Source organism: Panulirus ornatus, chromosome 1, assembly GCF_036320965.1.
Source record: "Panulirus ornatus isolate Po-2019 chromosome 1, ASM3632096v1, whole genome shotgun sequence".
Taxonomy (NCBI): domain Eukaryota; kingdom Metazoa; phylum Arthropoda; class Malacostraca; order Decapoda; family Palinuridae; genus Panulirus; species Panulirus ornatus.
The window spans coordinates 75,189,100-75,205,367 of record NC_092224.1 but is presented as its reverse complement, the minus strand read 5'-3'; the positions used below and the strand labels follow the sequence as shown (position 1 = coordinate 75,205,367).

Below are 16,268 nucleotides of genomic sequence, written 5' to 3'. Positions count from 1 at the left end.
TGAAGTGTTTTAGATACTTCAGAGTGGAATGAAACCTTGTAAGTAGAATCGAGTCATAGGGCGAGTGATTGGGTGAAGGATCTGAGCACCAAAGACTGTGTGAAAAGAGAGAGAGATCATTATTTTGAAGGGCATGTTTGAAGGCTTAGTAGTCCCAACATTATTATAAGATATGTTTGAAGGCATAGTAGTCCCAACATTATTATATGGATCCATGCAAGCCTTGGTCATTTGGTAGTACTTTGCTGTGGAGTGTAGGTGTATTGGAAATGAAAAGTGTGAGGACAGTGTATGAGGTGGTTTGACTGCGTAAGTAATGATAGGGTAAGAGAGAGGCATGGTAATAAAAAGGGGTGGTTGCAAGAGCAGAAGAGGGTATGCTGAAATGGTTTGGACGTATGGAGAGAATGAGTGAGGAGAAGCTGAGAAAGATGTATGTGTCAGAAATGGAGGAAACCAAGTTAACAGGGAAACCAAATTGGAGATGGAAGAATGGAGTGGAGAAGATTTTGAGTAATCGCGACATGAACACACAGGAAGGTGAAAGGCATGCAGAGGATAGAATGAATTAGAACACTGTGGTATACAGGGGTTGTTGTGCTGTCAGGCTGTCACTGGGCTAAACCAGAGCATGTGAAGCATCTGGGGTAAACCATGGAAAAGTCTTTAGGGCCTGGTTATGGATAGGGAGCTGTGATATCAGTGCATTACACATGACAGCTAGAGAATGGATGAGAGCAGATGCGGCCTTTCTTCATCTGTTCCTGGTGCAACCTCACCAATGCAGTTAAAGGTGATGATGAAAAATAGGTTCATGATGATGTATTTTGCCCTAAAATTGTTACTTATTAAGAAATATAATGGAAATGTGGATTGTACAAGTAGAATGTTTGCGGTATGAGTAGGTGAGTGATCATTTTTTTTTGGTTGAAAACATTCATAATTTTTGTTGAATGTTGCATAAATTGTTTTCTATTTCATTTATATTTTATTGGTATTTTTTCTGTATGTTTAATTCTGTTCAACAGGTTCTTACTTAATGCATGAGCTAATAATGTACATATTCAATAAGAATATGTAGATGTAACAGATATGCAGAAACCTTCCTATCAGTTTCTGTATTTGTTGTATATTATTTCCATATCTTTGATAATGTTTTGAGTGTTTATTAGTATATTATTTTCAATATTTACTTAACGATTTGAGTATATTTTATGTTTTTTTGTTTTTTTTGGTCCACTGCACAAAATCCTTCTTTACATTGAAAGGGATGTCATTGTGGAAGCATTTTTTTGGTGTCTATCTCATGGTATATCATGACCCTACTGCATAGTGTATTGATTAATGGTTCTCAACCTGGACAGTACACACACACACTGTAAAAAAAAAAAAGAGAAAAAAACATGCACTTCTATAAAATTGAGGGGGTAAGAAGTAGGTGGTTGGCAGTAAGTCACTCGGAAAATTTCAGTGTGCTTGATTTGAAGATGAGAAAACAGTATAGAAGCGTCAACAGTTTCCAGAACACATTTGTCTGACAGATTGGTGGCCATAAGTGTTTCTGTAGTCTTATACCTAAGTTTTGTTTGAATTGAAGTATATCATAAAAGTATTTGAATGTTTAAAGCTATCTTACCTAATTAGCTGAGATTTATAGTAACTTCAGTAACAATTAAGAGATACCAACTTTTATAAATGGTGTTATTTGATTATGTATATTATGGAATCCATTTAGGTCTTGATCAAAACAGAATATCTGACTATTGCTTGCAGATAATATCCATAAGAATCAATTATCTTTTAAACTGTATAGAAAATAAAGGATTATCAGCTGTGTTGGGTAGGAAGATGAGGCATTCATAGATTCTGTAAGTTTTGAGATCTTATGTATTTTACATTAATTTACCCTACATTTTCCATGGTTTTCATAACCCACATCACTGTTGCCTTATTTGATATCATAGAATGAAGCATATTTCTCCAAATCTCTTATGGTCATTCTTATTTCATTTTCTGAACACAACACTACCAGGGCGCAACAAAACAACTCAGTATCCAAAGATATCAGTGTTATGTGGAAAAAGTACTGCTTTGCAATTTAGGTTAGTTTTGGTGTATTTGTGCTTTTTTTTCTTACATTTCCTCACTTTTACTTGCAATCTCCCTCTTCTTCATTGCCCTGGCCCCCTTTGAGGTGACTTCAACTAGTGATATGCTTTTTTTTCATTAATTTCCTTACTTTAACTCACACTCTTCCTCAACTTTGTTGACCTGACCACCTTTGAGGTGACTTTAACTTGTATGATTTATAGATAATTTACCTCGTCTCTGCCCCTCTGAATTGCTAATACCTGCAGTTATCACTTCATTCATATTATGTTGTTTTCTCTATGAAATTTATGTTACTAATGTCCCAAATTATATGCTTTACCCTATTTCTAATTAAATCAAAGGCACATTTATATGAGTCATGTATCCCATTCATGTATGCTATAAAATTGCTGATGGTATTTTTGTATAATTATGTGTAACTGATATTTTACAAGTAAAATGCTGTATTATTCCATGAAAAAAAAATTCAAACACTTCTTAAGTTATGTTTGTTAGAGAAAATTCACTTTGGATTGATAGCCTTTTGACTGGGTCATGGTACTACCTTAGAAATTATCTGAGAAACTCATAAGTGCCCTGAAATATTTGCCACATTGAGAATTTAATCATATTCTGGTACTCTTCAGCTATCATCATATACAAATTTCTCTTAGGAACAGGTTATTCTTAGTTGATTCAAGGGTCTGCCATGCTCTTCTGATTAGTATAAGGGTGTGTAACCATCTTCACCCTTTAGTGTAATGTTCAAAAATGGAAGGCTCCTTACGTAATGAAGCATATTTTTTTCATACATATTTGCCATTTCCAGTGTGAGTAAGACAGCACCTGGAACAGATAAACAAATGGCATCATTCACTCACACTCACTCTAGTTGCCAAGTATAATGTAACACCACATAACTAGAGCTCCTAAGCCACAATCATGCCTCACAGACCTTTCCGTATGTTCCCAACCACTTTGTATGCCCTAGTCTGGCCTTTTTACAGCACATCATCCATTGTAAGCTACATTGCTCCAATTCACGCAATCCCTTGCACGCTTCGCACCCTTCTGCATGTGCAGGTCCCAAGTCTTTAAAGCATCTTTTTTTTTTTTTTCCATCCTTCCACCTCCTCCTTGGTTTCCACCTTTTCCTTGTTCCTTATACCTAAGACTTGTATAACCTTTTAGTCATCCTTTCTTCATTTGTCATCACACTTGTCCAAACTATTTCAGCACACCTTCATGGTACATACTTCTCTTACTACCACATGTTTCTAATATCACTTTGTATTTGATTAACTCTCCTTACATCACATGACTGTACAGTCAGACATAGCCATCTTTTCCATATATTCCTCAGTGTACCCAGGACCTCTGCCCTCTTACCCATCCTGTGGCTCATTTCAGCTCCTATGGTTCCATTTGCTGAGATATCCACTCCCAGGTACCCAAAACACTGCATTTCCATAAAGTTCTCTCATTCAAACTCTTTCCATATAACCTGCTGAACCTAATAACCTTGCTTTTGTTTACACTTACTCTTAACTTTCTCCCTTCACACACTCTTCCCAACTCAGACACCAGCTTCTGCAGTTTCTCACTCATATCTGTCTCCAACACTGTGTCATTAGCAAACAGCAACAAAATCACTTTGCCTTGGTAAAACTATTTCATGTAATGTTTTGGGGAAACATTACATGATGAGTTAATGTGATGAAAGGGAAATAGTCGTTCAGAGCAGATTTGCACAGCAGAGTGAGGTTTACTCAGACTAATTCAGCATAGTTGTATCAGAAGTATTACATTGCTTTCTCCAAAAATATATTCTATTTATTTATTTTGCTTTATCACTGTCTCCCGCGTTAGCGAGGTAGTGCAAGGAAACAGACGAAAGAAATGGCTCAACCCACCCACATACATGTCCACACATGCAAATATACATACCTATACATCTCAATGTATACATATATATACACACACAGACATATACATATATACACATGTACAAAATTCATACTGTCTGCCTTTATTCATTCCCATCGCCACCCTGCCACACATGAAATAACAACCCCCTTCCCCCCAAATGTGCACGAGGTAGCGCTAGGAAAAGACAACAAAGGCCACATTCGTTCACACTTGGTCTCTAACTGTCATGTAATAGTGCACCGAAACCACAGCTCCCTTTCCACATCCAGGCCCCACAAAACTTTCCATGGTTTACCCCAGACGCTTCACATGACCTGGTTCAATCCATTGACAGCACGTCGACCCCGGTATACCACATTGTTCCAATTCACTCTATTCCTTGCACGCCTTTCACCCTCCTGCATGTTCAGGCCGCGATCACTCAAAATCTTTTTCACTCCAGCTTTCCACCTCCAATTTGGTCTCCCACTTCTCGTTCCCTCCACCTCTGACACATATATCCTCTTGGTCAATCTTTCCTCACTCATTCTCTCCATGTGACCAAACCATTTCAAAACACCCTCTTCTGCTCTCTCAACCACACTCTTTTTATTACCACTTACTCGATCAAACCATCTCACACCACATATTGTCCTCAAACATCTCATTTCCAGCACGTCCACCCCCCTGCGCACAACTCTATCCATAGCCCACGCCTTGCAACCATATAAAATATGGTTGAGATATATTGTTTAACTTGTACAGTGAAAAATTTATTGTATCAATATGCTCTTAATTCTTTTAATTTCATTATTTCCATGATTATTTTGGGATAGAAGCAAATGCAAATTTCAGTAATATGTTTGGGAAGACATGCACAAAACAGCCAAAAAAGATGTTTAACAAATCTGAATAGGTAGAATTGTTTCAGGGAAGCATTGGATAGTACCTCCCAGTTAAAAAAAAGAAGGCTTATTGAGTTAGTTACTTCCTTAGAGAGACAGTCTGTTCAGTATTTGAGTAAGTCATATATCTTAGCTAAAAAAGAATGTTTTTATGTTTGTAAATTTCATTTGAGCATTTGATATGTTAACTCCTGAAGCGTTTAGGTTAGGCTCCCATTATTTATTTGTTGAACACATTGTATTCTACATACTTTCTAGGCCTTTTGATTTCTGTACAGCTTTATGGTTTTTATATGATCTTTTTCTTTGATCCTTTCTTTTTATGATTTAAGATTTTATGTCTATTTTCTCAGTGTATTGCTAGTATATATTTATCATTTATAACATCCTTTTCTGAAGATGAAAGCAATTTATCTTATTATAGTATTAAAAGATGTTTTTGGGTAGAACCATAGGGAAATATGTAATATTTTTCATAACCTGTGCAGGGTGGGAAGATGTATCCAGAGAGAGCAGTTTTATACATGGCACTTGGAGAAGCACAATGGATTACAAAGTATGAGGAAGGGACCTATGACTTCTGGATTTCTCTGAATCATGTGTACAACCTTGACATGTCTCTTTTGGCTGATCATGCTGTTGCAAGATACAAAGGTGGGGAATTAATGTTCACTGACATTAGCACAGTTTGATTATTGTATCTGTAAATAATCCTGTATTTCCCTTATTTATAGGTTTAGAATTTATTCGTCCTCTATTTATTATAGTTCATCTGTGAAGAATGTCCATAGTAGCAGCTTGACAAAGACTTTAAATAAACATTGTGTTTAACCCATATGCTGCTGTGTGACTTATACAAGGAATCACTGTGGATTGCTTTATGCCTAATATGAAGTTTAATAGTTTCTGCCCTCATTTGAATCCTCTGTTGTTATATGATTCTCTTATATACAGATGTTACTGGCACCTGAAAAAAATATTATGCATCACAGTTACCCTTGAATTACACTGATATGCAACAAAAATGATATTTCGAGAACAATATACATTTAACCTACTGAACATCATAGCTTAGCCTAGCTTGCCATAAATGTTTTCAGAACATTTACATTAGACTACAGTTGGACAAAATCATCTCACGCAAATCCTAAATAAAGTGTTGAATATTTCACCATCGTAAAGTAAAAAATGTAAGTTCAACCATCGTAAGTTGGGGGTCATCTGTAGAAATACACAAGATAAAACACTTATTCTCGTATCAAAATTTAGCTGTGGGGATTAAACAAATATTTACCTTACAAAATAAAACAAATATTACAAAATAATTTCTTCTGGAATGTATTTGTAGTTCACTTCACATTACTTTGAGATTTTGATGTTAAATTGAATGTATATCAGATGTCACAATATTTCATATAGTATACTGTAATTACATGTATATTCCCGTTTAGTAATGACTGCATTGTGAGTGAACACTTCATTAGTTAAGTTGCACTCCTCTGACCCAGGTAGTTGTCTTCCTTTTAGCCTGACCCACATGTAACCACCGTCACTTTGTCAACAAAAATTTTTTCATCATACATAACACTTAACTCACACAGCTCATTCTTTATAACTAGATTTTCCTGCTGTGAGCACTGTGTGCTATCCCTGCCTTTTGACAAAATGGTAGGAGAAATAGATAGGTAGGCATGTAGGGCATTAGGTAGAAACATGAGATAGAGGTAGGAACATTTGGTAGAAACATGAGATAGAGGTAGTAGATAGGAACATTAGACAGGAGCTTTTGGTAGTTGTAGTTGGTACGAACTCTGATTAGGAGCCTCTACAAACACTGAGTTAGAGTTACCTTCAGCCAGTGGCCTGTTAAAGGTGAAGCACTAAAGGCGAAGAAGCAGCACTGGAGTTCACTAGTTATAGAGAGATTCCCTTGAGGGAGTTCCAGATGGGAACTGGCATCAGAGAAATAGATATTTCCCCTTTTTCTTATAAGAGTAGCCAACATAATATGATACAATATGACACCAGTGGAGAAATAATTAAAAATATAGATAATTATGAAGCTTCTCAGGATTTGATTTTTGTTTCTGTTTGGAAATAGGTATCATTTCTGTTGGTTTCTTCACTAGTATTGTTTTCTTTCTTTAGGTATTATTTACATTCATAGACATTAATATTGGGGAGGGCTATAAAGATCAGAAATATTGTCAAGTAAAATATGAAAATTCAAAAAATGATATGGGAAACTTCCCATGCATTCTGAATCCTTGAAATCCTTCCTGTTAGAAACTGAAATATCTTTTCATTAGAATTCCTATAAAGACAAAATAGATGCAAAAGTTTAAATATGAAGTGAAACTGTATATATAATTTAGATCTAGTTGAAATACAATAATTTCATACCTATATTTCTGATGCCTGTTCTCACTTGGAACTCCTTCAAGGGGGTGCCATGGCAAAAGACTCTCCAAAACCAATGAACTCCAGTGCTGCTTCTTAGCCTTTAGTGCATCATCTTTAATAGGCCACTGGCTGAGGGCAACTCTAGTTCAGTGTTTGCAGAGGCTCCTGTCAAATGTTCCTACTTACTACTTTTACCTAATTTTTATACCTGATATTCATACCTAAAAGTTCCTGCCAAAAGGTAGGGCAAGTGCATTGGACTAAAGGCTTGAAAATATGGAGTTATGAAGAATGAGCTGTGCGAGTCAAGTGTTATATAAGACAAGGAGAGACTGTATGTTTGTGGACAGAATGATAGTAGTCCACATGTGGGTGAGGCAGAAAGAAATTTTTAAGATTGAGGTATGGTTTCCCTAGTCTCACCAAAAGATAATGGCGACTTCTTTCCCTTTACTTATCATGTGTGTATCATTTAAGTAATTTCACAGATAAATTGCCCAGATGGTGTGGTAGTCAAGGTAGAATGTACGTATTTCTAAGATTGAGGATAGTTTATGCTGTTAGGCTAGTCTTTTCATGTTCTGTAATTGCCAACAGGATAAGTTTTTGTCTTCTTGGCCTTTGCAGGCATTTACCATATATTTGCAGACAAGAACAGTGAAGGACTTACAGATGTTATGTTCCTCTTTATTTTTGTTTCAGATGTTGTTCATGTACATATGGTGGCTCAAGAGGATGTACTAAGCTTGCCAACTCCAGTTTGTGACTTAAATCTCATGACAGTTACTGCTGAAGATTTACGAAGTATTTCCCGATCTTTTACATTGTCTAGTATGGGCTCACGACGACTGAACAGTATGGTGTTGTGGTTTGATGTCTGGTTCCCTGGGGGATTTAAGCTTTCAACATCTCCAGATAATGAGGATACCCATTGGCAGAATACAGTTTTACCACTTGCCACTGCACCTTTACAACAGGACACACAGGTTAAAGGAGAACTAAGCATAACACAAGATCTCACAAACCATCGCTTTCTCAATGTGGACTTAACATACTCTGTAGATAAAGGTGAAGAAATAACACGTTGCTTTAAGATGGATGACAATTGCAATGATAATGATTTCTGAGTCAGGGCCAATTCCTCACCTACTCTAGTCTATCATGTGACAGAAAAACAAAAACTAACTGAGGAACTCCATATTTGGTGTAGATGGAGGAGAAAAGAGCATGGCAGCAGCAGTGTAGTTCACTTTGATGGTGAAGCTGATGTAAAACTTTTAGATCTAGAAACAGATGAAGACTCAGAGGTATTAAAGACTTTAATTGAAATACATATTTAGTGATTGTGGTTATAGCAGAAGCTCTGTCAATTATTCATGTGAATCTGCCTGCATCTGCCCAAGAAAAATATAGATTGGCCTGAATATGTAACTAATCTTGATAGTAGTTACATTAAGATCTCGCTTCCAAAGAATTATTACATAATTTCTGTGATTCTTGCCTTTGTTAAGGGTAAGCCTAACTCCTGTAGAGGTCTTTCACTTCGGTACAAGAATTTCCCTTTAAGATTTGAATCTCAACAGTGGACCATGTTTCATGAGAATCCGATTCTCATCAAGAGGGTGTTATCAGTACAAATCAGTGGTGTGGTATAACTGACAATGCCTTAAACTTGCCTATGAAACTTGGTGTGCATGTAAACTATTTTCTATACTAGTTTATAATACTAACAACTATGAAGGATAAGATTTATTGAGGTCATTGCCATACATGCCGTCCATATATGAATGTGTGTATGCTGTATAATATGTGAATTTCTTAATGTTTGAAACATATTTTGATAAGGAGAAATTCCTGCAGAACTAAGGATTCCATGTGTTGATTAACACATACAGTGTTTCCTTTGAATTACTGTCAATTGCACTTATACTTCTGCTAAGCAAAGGGTGCAGGTTTTAATGCACTTGCTTGTTTGTGCAATCCATTCAGCTGGCAGATTTTAGCCTGATGATATGACAACTACTGCAAGTGTTCTAGTAAGATGTCATACAGGTAAATAATCCAGAATTTAAACTTTTCTCCATATTTAACTAAATAATTGGATTATACAAGTTTTAGTAAGATTCTCCTTCCTGGTACCTATATGTCTACAGTGATGAGGATTGCAGCCTGCAGCCCATGATGTAAATTATAGTAAGATAATATTGGCCTCTTTTTAGCTATACTCAACATTTTGTCAGTGTAAAGTTGTTTAAATTTTAATGATTTTTGTGTGCAGTATTCCATAGAATTACTTATATTTGGTGTTCTCAGGGTGAATGATATACCATTACCATATTAGCTTTTATATGTGTATCAGTAAGCTGTATAAACACACTCCACTGCCGTGTTTTTCCCTTTATCACTTATGATTTACTTCACAGTCACTTTCCATTCCAGTTAAACTTTTATTTCATCACCACTTGTACTTTTCTTTCTCATAATCTTATTTCCAGGTTAAATACTGCTGGAGGTATCACTCACATCTGCAATATTTTTATTGATAAAATTCATATAATTATAAACATCAAGTATGTAATTTCTACCCTGTAGATCTGTAAATATAATATTTTTTATGCTCCTATTGATTTGTGGTGAGGATGAGACAAAAGTGCATATGTATAGTAATTCTGCAATCACAAATTTGAAGTTTTGTTTTATCATCTTTGTAGAAAAGGGTAGTGTTTTAGGAATTTATCAATATTTTTAGTTCAATAAACTAGTTACCTCTGAAATATGGTGCCATATTCCTTATTCATAGAACTATAATGAAAAACTGGGAGGTTGCATACATACATACCCATCTATACTTTTCACTACTTGACAGTTTGAAATGGAAATCTTTTCGTAGTTGTAGTAGTCCTAACTCTTTATTTTAGAACTGAAGCAGTGCCTTTTACATTTATTTGTAAATTGATGAAATTTACTTTGAAATAAAAATTTCATGTTTTATCATTTTTTGCTTTACCGTGGTGGAATAGGAGAATGTACACATTAATGCTGGTATTGCTAGAATGAACAAATGAATTTTGTATTTCCACATTTTTTGAACTTCATGAACACGACCAATGGCCTTTTGCGCTTACGTGAACTTTAAGGTGGAAGATGAGGATAACAACTGCAAAATATCATACACTGTCACTTTGGGAGTTCATCTAGCCCATCATGCCTACAACATGGTACCAATGAATAGCTCAAGATCAAAGGCAGACAGGCAAGTGCTTGATGTATATGTCTGATTGCAAACACCCTGAGATTCTTGTCAAAGCATTGGATTTGTGGAGATCTCTGCCAATTTTCTAGTCACGTTCTGTAGATTGATATTTTGATAGGTTTGGTTAGGGTATTCACCCAAACAAAACTAATTTGTTTCCCATTTTTTAGAAAGTTAAAATTACAAGGAGGGAAGGATTTCTGGCCCCCTGCTCCCGTCCCCTCTAGTCGCCTTCTACGACACGTGTAGGAAGAGAGGAAAGTGATTGGTTCTCAGTGAATGTAGGTTTGCGGCAGGGGTGTGTGATGTCTCCATGTTTGTTTAATTTGTTTATAGATGGGGTTGTTTGGGAGGTGAATGCAAGAGTTTTGGAAAGAAGGGCAAGTATGAAGTCTGTTGTGGATGAGAGAGCTTGGGAAATGAGTCAGTTGTTGTTCGCTGATGATACAGCGCTGGTGGCTGATTCATGTGAGAAACTGCAGAAGCTGGTGACTGAGTTTGGTAAAGTGTGTGAAAGAAGAAAGTTAAGAGTAAATGTGAATAAGAGCAAGGTTATTAGGTACAGTAGGGTTGAGGGTCAAGTCAATTGGGAGGTAAGTTTGAATGGAGAAGAACTGGAGGAAGTGAAGTGTTTTAGATATCTGGGAGTGGATCTGGCAGTGGATGGAACCATGGAAGCGGAAGTGAATCATAGGGTGGGGGAGGGGGCGAAAATCCTGGGAGCCTTGAAGAATGTGTGGAAGTCGAGAACATTATCTCGGAAAGCAAAAATGGGTATGTTTGAAGGAATGGTGGTTCCAACAATGTTGTATGGTTGCGAGGCGTGGGCTATGGATAGAGTTGTGCGCAGGAGGATGGATGTGCTGGAAATGAGATGTTTGAGGACAATGTGTGGTGTGAGGTGGTTTGATCGAGTAAGTAATGTAAGGGTAAGAGAGGTGTGTGGAAATAAAAAGAGCGTGGTTGAGAGAGCAGAAGATGGTGTTTTGAAATGGTTTTGGCACATGGAGAGAATGAGTGAGGAAAGATTGACCAAGAGGATATATGTGTCGGAGGTGGAGGGAACGAGGAGAAGTGGGAGACCAAATTGGAGGTGGAAAGATGGAGTGAAAAAGATTTTGTGTGATCGGGGCCTGAACATGCAGGAGGGTGAAAGGTGGGCAAGGAACAGAGTTAATTGGATCGATGTGGTATACCAGGGTTGATGTGCTGTCAGTGGATTGAATCAGGGCATGTGAAGCGTCTGGGGTAAACCATGAAAAGTTGTGTGAGGCCTGGATGTGGAAAGGGAGCTGTGGTTTCGGGCATTATTGCATGACAGCTAGAGACTGAGTGTGAATGAATGGGGCCTTTGTTGTCTTTTCCTAGTGCTACCTCGCACACATGAGGGGGGAGGGGGGTGGTATTCCATGTGTGGCGAGGTGGCGATGGGAATGAATAAAGGCAGACAGTGTGAATTGTGTGCATGGGTATATATGTATGTGTCTGTGTGTGTATATATATGTGTACATTGAGATGTATAGGTATGTATATTTGCGTGTGTGGACGTGTATGTATATACATTGTGTATGGGGGTGGGTTGGGCCATTTCTTTCGTCTGTTTCCTTGCGCTACCTTGCAAACGCAGGAGACAGCGACAAAGCAAAATTATTTTATTTATTTTGCTTTGTCGCTGTCTCCCGCGTTTGCGAGGTAGCGCAAGGAAGCAGACGAAAGAAATGGCCCAACCCACCCCCATACACAATGTACACACACACACACGCAAATATACATACCTATACATCTCAATGTACACATATATATACACACACAGACACATACATATATACCCATGCACACAATTCACACTGTCTGCCCCTATTCATTCCCATCGCCACCTCGCCACACATGGAATACCATCCCCCTCCCCCCTTATGTGTGCGAGGTAGCACTAGGAAAAGACAACAAAGGCCTCATTCGTTCACACTCAGTCTCCAGCTGTCACGCAATAATGCCCAAAACCTCAGCTCCCTTTCCACATCCAGGCCCCACACAACTTTCCATGGTTTACCCCAGACGCTTCACATGCCCTGATTCAATCCAATGACAGCACGTCAACTCCGGTATACCACATCGATCCAATTCACTCTATTCCTTGCCCGCCTTTCACCCTCCTGCATGTTCAGGCCCCGATCACACAAAATCTTTTTCACTCCATCTTTCCACCTCCAATTTGGTCTCCCACTTCTCGTTCCCTCCACCTCTGACACATATATCCTCTTGGTCAATCTTTCCTCACTCATTCTCTCCATGTGCCCAAACCATTTCAAAACACCCTCTTCTGCTCTCTCAACCACGCTCTTTTTATATCCACACATCTCTCTTACCCTTACATTACTTACTCGATCAAACCATCTCACACCACACATTGTCCTCAAACATCTCATTTCCAGCACATCCACCCTCCTACGAACAACTCTATCCACAGCCCACGCCTCGCAACCATACAACGTTGTTGGAACCACTATTCCTTCAAACATACCCATTTTTGCTTTCTGAAATAATGTTCTCGACTTCCACACATTCTTCAAGGCTCCCAGGATTTTCGCCCCCTCCCCCACCCTGTGATTCACTTCCGCTTCCATGGTTCCATCCACTGCCAGATCCACTCCCAGATATCTAAAACACTTTACTTCCTCCAGTTTTTCTCCATTCAAACTTACCTCCCAATTGACTTGACCCTTAACCCTACTGTACATAATAACCTTGCTCTTATTCACATTTACTCTTAACTTTCTTCTTTCACACACTTTACCAAACTCAGTCACCAGCTTCTGCAGTTTCTCATCCGAATCAGCCACCAGCGCTGTATCATCAGCGAACAACAACTGACTCACTTCCCAAGGTCTCTCATCCACAACAGACTGCATACTTGCCCCTCTTTCCAAAACTCTTGCATTCACCTCCCTAACAACCCCATCCATAAACAAATTAAACAACCATGGAGGCATCACGCACCCCTGCTGCAAACCAACATTCACTGAGAACCAATCACTTTTCTCTCTTCCTACACGTGCATATGCCTTACATCCTTGATAAAAACTTTTCACTGCTTCTAACACCTTGCCTCCCACACATTTTCTTAATACTTTCCACAGAGCATCTCTATCAACTCTATCATATGCCTTCTCCAGATCCATAAATGCTACATACAAATCCATTTGCTTTTCTAAGTATTCCTCACATACATTCTTCAAAGCAAACACCTGATCCACACATCCTCTACCACTTCTGAAACCACACTACTCTTCCCCAATCTGATGCTCTGTACATGCCTTCACCCTCTCAATCAATACCCTCCCATATAATTTCCCAGGAATTCAACCAACTTATACCTCTGCAATTTGAGCACTCACTTTTATCCCCTTTGCCTCTGTACAATGGCAAAGGGCACATAAACTGAGGTAGGGGAGAAAGAATTCTACCTCAATATTCCCCACATGCTATAGAAGGTGACTAAAGGGAATGGGAGCTGGAAACCCTCCTTTTCTTGTATTTCAGTTTCTAAAAGAGGAAACAGATGGAGCCAGGTGGGTAGTTCTCATCCTCCTCAGACTCAGATGCAGCTTGAGTGTAACCAAGATGAGGAGAGACAGGCAGTACATCTGAGGAAAGTAACCTGGATGTTCTGGCTCCGAGTGAAACAAAGTTCAAGGGTAAAGGGTACGTATGGATCATGGTGAAGTCCCCGAGGATTGATGGAATGCATGTATAGTGCCAATGTATAAAGACAAAGGTGAGTGTTCAAACTACAGAGGTATAAGTTTGTTGAGTATACCTGGTAAATTGTATGGGAGGGTACTGATTGAGAGGGTGAAGGCATGTATAGAGCTTCAGATTGGAGAGGAGCAGTGTGGTTTCAGAAGTGGTACAGGATGTGTGGATCAAATGTTTGCTTTGAAGAATGTGTGTGAAACTTACAAAAACAGATGGATTTTTATGTGGCATTTATGGATCTGGAAAAGGCATATGATAGGGGTGATGGAGATTCTTTGTGGAAGGTCTTAAGAATATATGGTGTGAGAGGTAAGAGGTGAGAAGGTTTTATCAACAGTGTAATGGTTGTAATACGTAATGTGCTTGTAAAATACCTCAATTCTTGATATTTTTCTGATATTTTGTATGAAAATTGACCAAATATATTCCCCAGAATTAGAAATCCACTCATCTCATATTATATGGTACAACTGGTTTCACATTACAGTTTTTGTTAATGCCACCTCTTTCAGAAACACATCTCCAATGTATGGGAAGGGATATCAGTACTAATATATATATGAAGGTGCGACAACTCAGTAAAATAAACAATATTACTGTTTATACACCATTCTAAGGCTTCAAAAGATGAACAGCAATGCACAGAGAGCCCTAAAAAATAATGTTTTATATGCCCATGTTACATTATGCCAGGCCTTCATCAGATGGACAGCCATGTATTTTGAGATCTTTGCAAAGTAAACCAATGTATTAACGTATATATATCCAACTCCCATATTAGCAAGCATTCAGTTCTACACCTCAATACTCTGGTATGCCTAGGATTTCTTAAAACTACGCTGTACAGAAGCTTTATTTGTGGCAATGTTCTTATGCATCTTTCATGTATTGCACTGTAATTCCTCTATTTTGCACACAATTCTTTGAATCGGGAACATAATTCAAATGATATAGATACTACTATTATATTCTACTAATGATTTGAGTAATGTGCTGTTTGAAATTTTTTAAACATAAAGATAATGCTGTTTTAGTGTTCTATTCTAACAAAACAAAGTGGTTATAAAACTGCAAAAGTGATATATCACTTCCAAATGACTTCACTCAGATTAATATTCTATGCAGGCAATGAAATAATGAGTACATTTCACATTTTAAAGATACACAGTTGAGCCGCATTTCCATAACTGGAGAGAAGTTGAATTCTCAGTTCTAGATGTTTTACATTTCCACATAATGATAAATGGGTTCTATTCTTTTCAGACTACACTTGCAGGGGAACCATCCATTGGGTGGGACAAAAGAGCCCGTGTTGATGAAGCAGAGCTGACAGATGCATCAGATGATCTGCTCACTGCTGAGGCATTACTCAAAGGTGTGCCTGGGAGGGAGACAGAATCACTCTGGTGTGTAAGATTTAATGCTGCACCACTTGGGGAAGCTGGTACTGACACATCAGATGAAGTTACACTCCGTCCACTCCGTGGATTCTGTGAAAACATCAAATTTCAATAAATCAAGAAAAGGGTTATTATAATCATCCTACTGACACAAACTTAAGAAACGGATACTACAGTATGAACATTATCGCATACAGTAGACAGTCTTAAATAAAGAATGAGCCAACAAATTTCAACAGAGTCTCTTAAATAAAGAATGTGCCAGCATATTTTATCAGAAATAATCTTAATATATTAGATTTAAAGGTTTTAGCAGCATGCCAAGGTTTAAATGTCTGTGTGACACTGATCTAAGAGTGCTGGTGTTAAATACTTATACTTTTTCTTACCTCACGTAATGTTAAAATTCCACCGTCTGTGGGAAACGACTTCTAGAAAACTGCCGTCTGGAAAGGGTTAAACATCCTTTGCTTTAATCTCTCCCCATGTTTTATTTACACAGGAAGATTTGGGCCCTTGTCTGCTCATTCTGTGGTGGGTTACAACACTCTT

General features: G+C 37.9%; 2 protein-coding genes across 11 annotated transcripts in view; one reads left to right on the top strand and one right to left on the bottom strand.

Annotated features, from left to right (window-relative positions):
* LOC139749721 (protein arginine N-methyltransferase 6-like) overlaps positions 1 to 10,298 on the top strand; it is a 53,158-nt gene extending 42,860 nt beyond the window's left edge. For all 4 annotated transcript variants that reach the window (XM_071663915.1, XM_071663907.1, XM_071663898.1 and 1 more), the window contains exons 5-6: positions 5,393 to 5,558; positions 8,010 to 10,298. In XM_071663915.1, the coding sequence (XP_071520016.1) occupies positions 5,393 to 5,558; positions 8,010 to 8,434 (591 nt within the window). In that variant the 3' untranslated portion in view covers positions 8,435 to 10,298. The remainder of the gene's footprint in view (positions 1 to 5,392; positions 5,559 to 8,009) is intronic.
* Positions 10,299 to 15,156: 4,858 nt separating this feature from the next.
* The window catches only part of Mrgn1 (Mahogunin ring finger 1), a 168,853-nt gene continuing 167,741 nt past the window's right edge, over positions 15,157 to 16,268 (bottom strand). For 2 of the 7 annotated variants that reach the window (XM_071663861.1, XM_071663856.1), the window contains one exon: positions 15,342 to 15,806. In XM_071663861.1, coding sequence (XP_071519962.1) covers positions 15,576 to 15,806 — 231 coding nt within the window. In that variant the 3' untranslated portion in view covers positions 15,342 to 15,575. Of the gene's footprint in view, positions 15,807 to 16,105; positions 16,163 to 16,268 lie in introns of all 7 variants that reach the window. The other 5 variants (XM_071663882.1, XM_071663873.1, XR_011713021.1 and 2 more) reach the window with 5 other exon arrangements.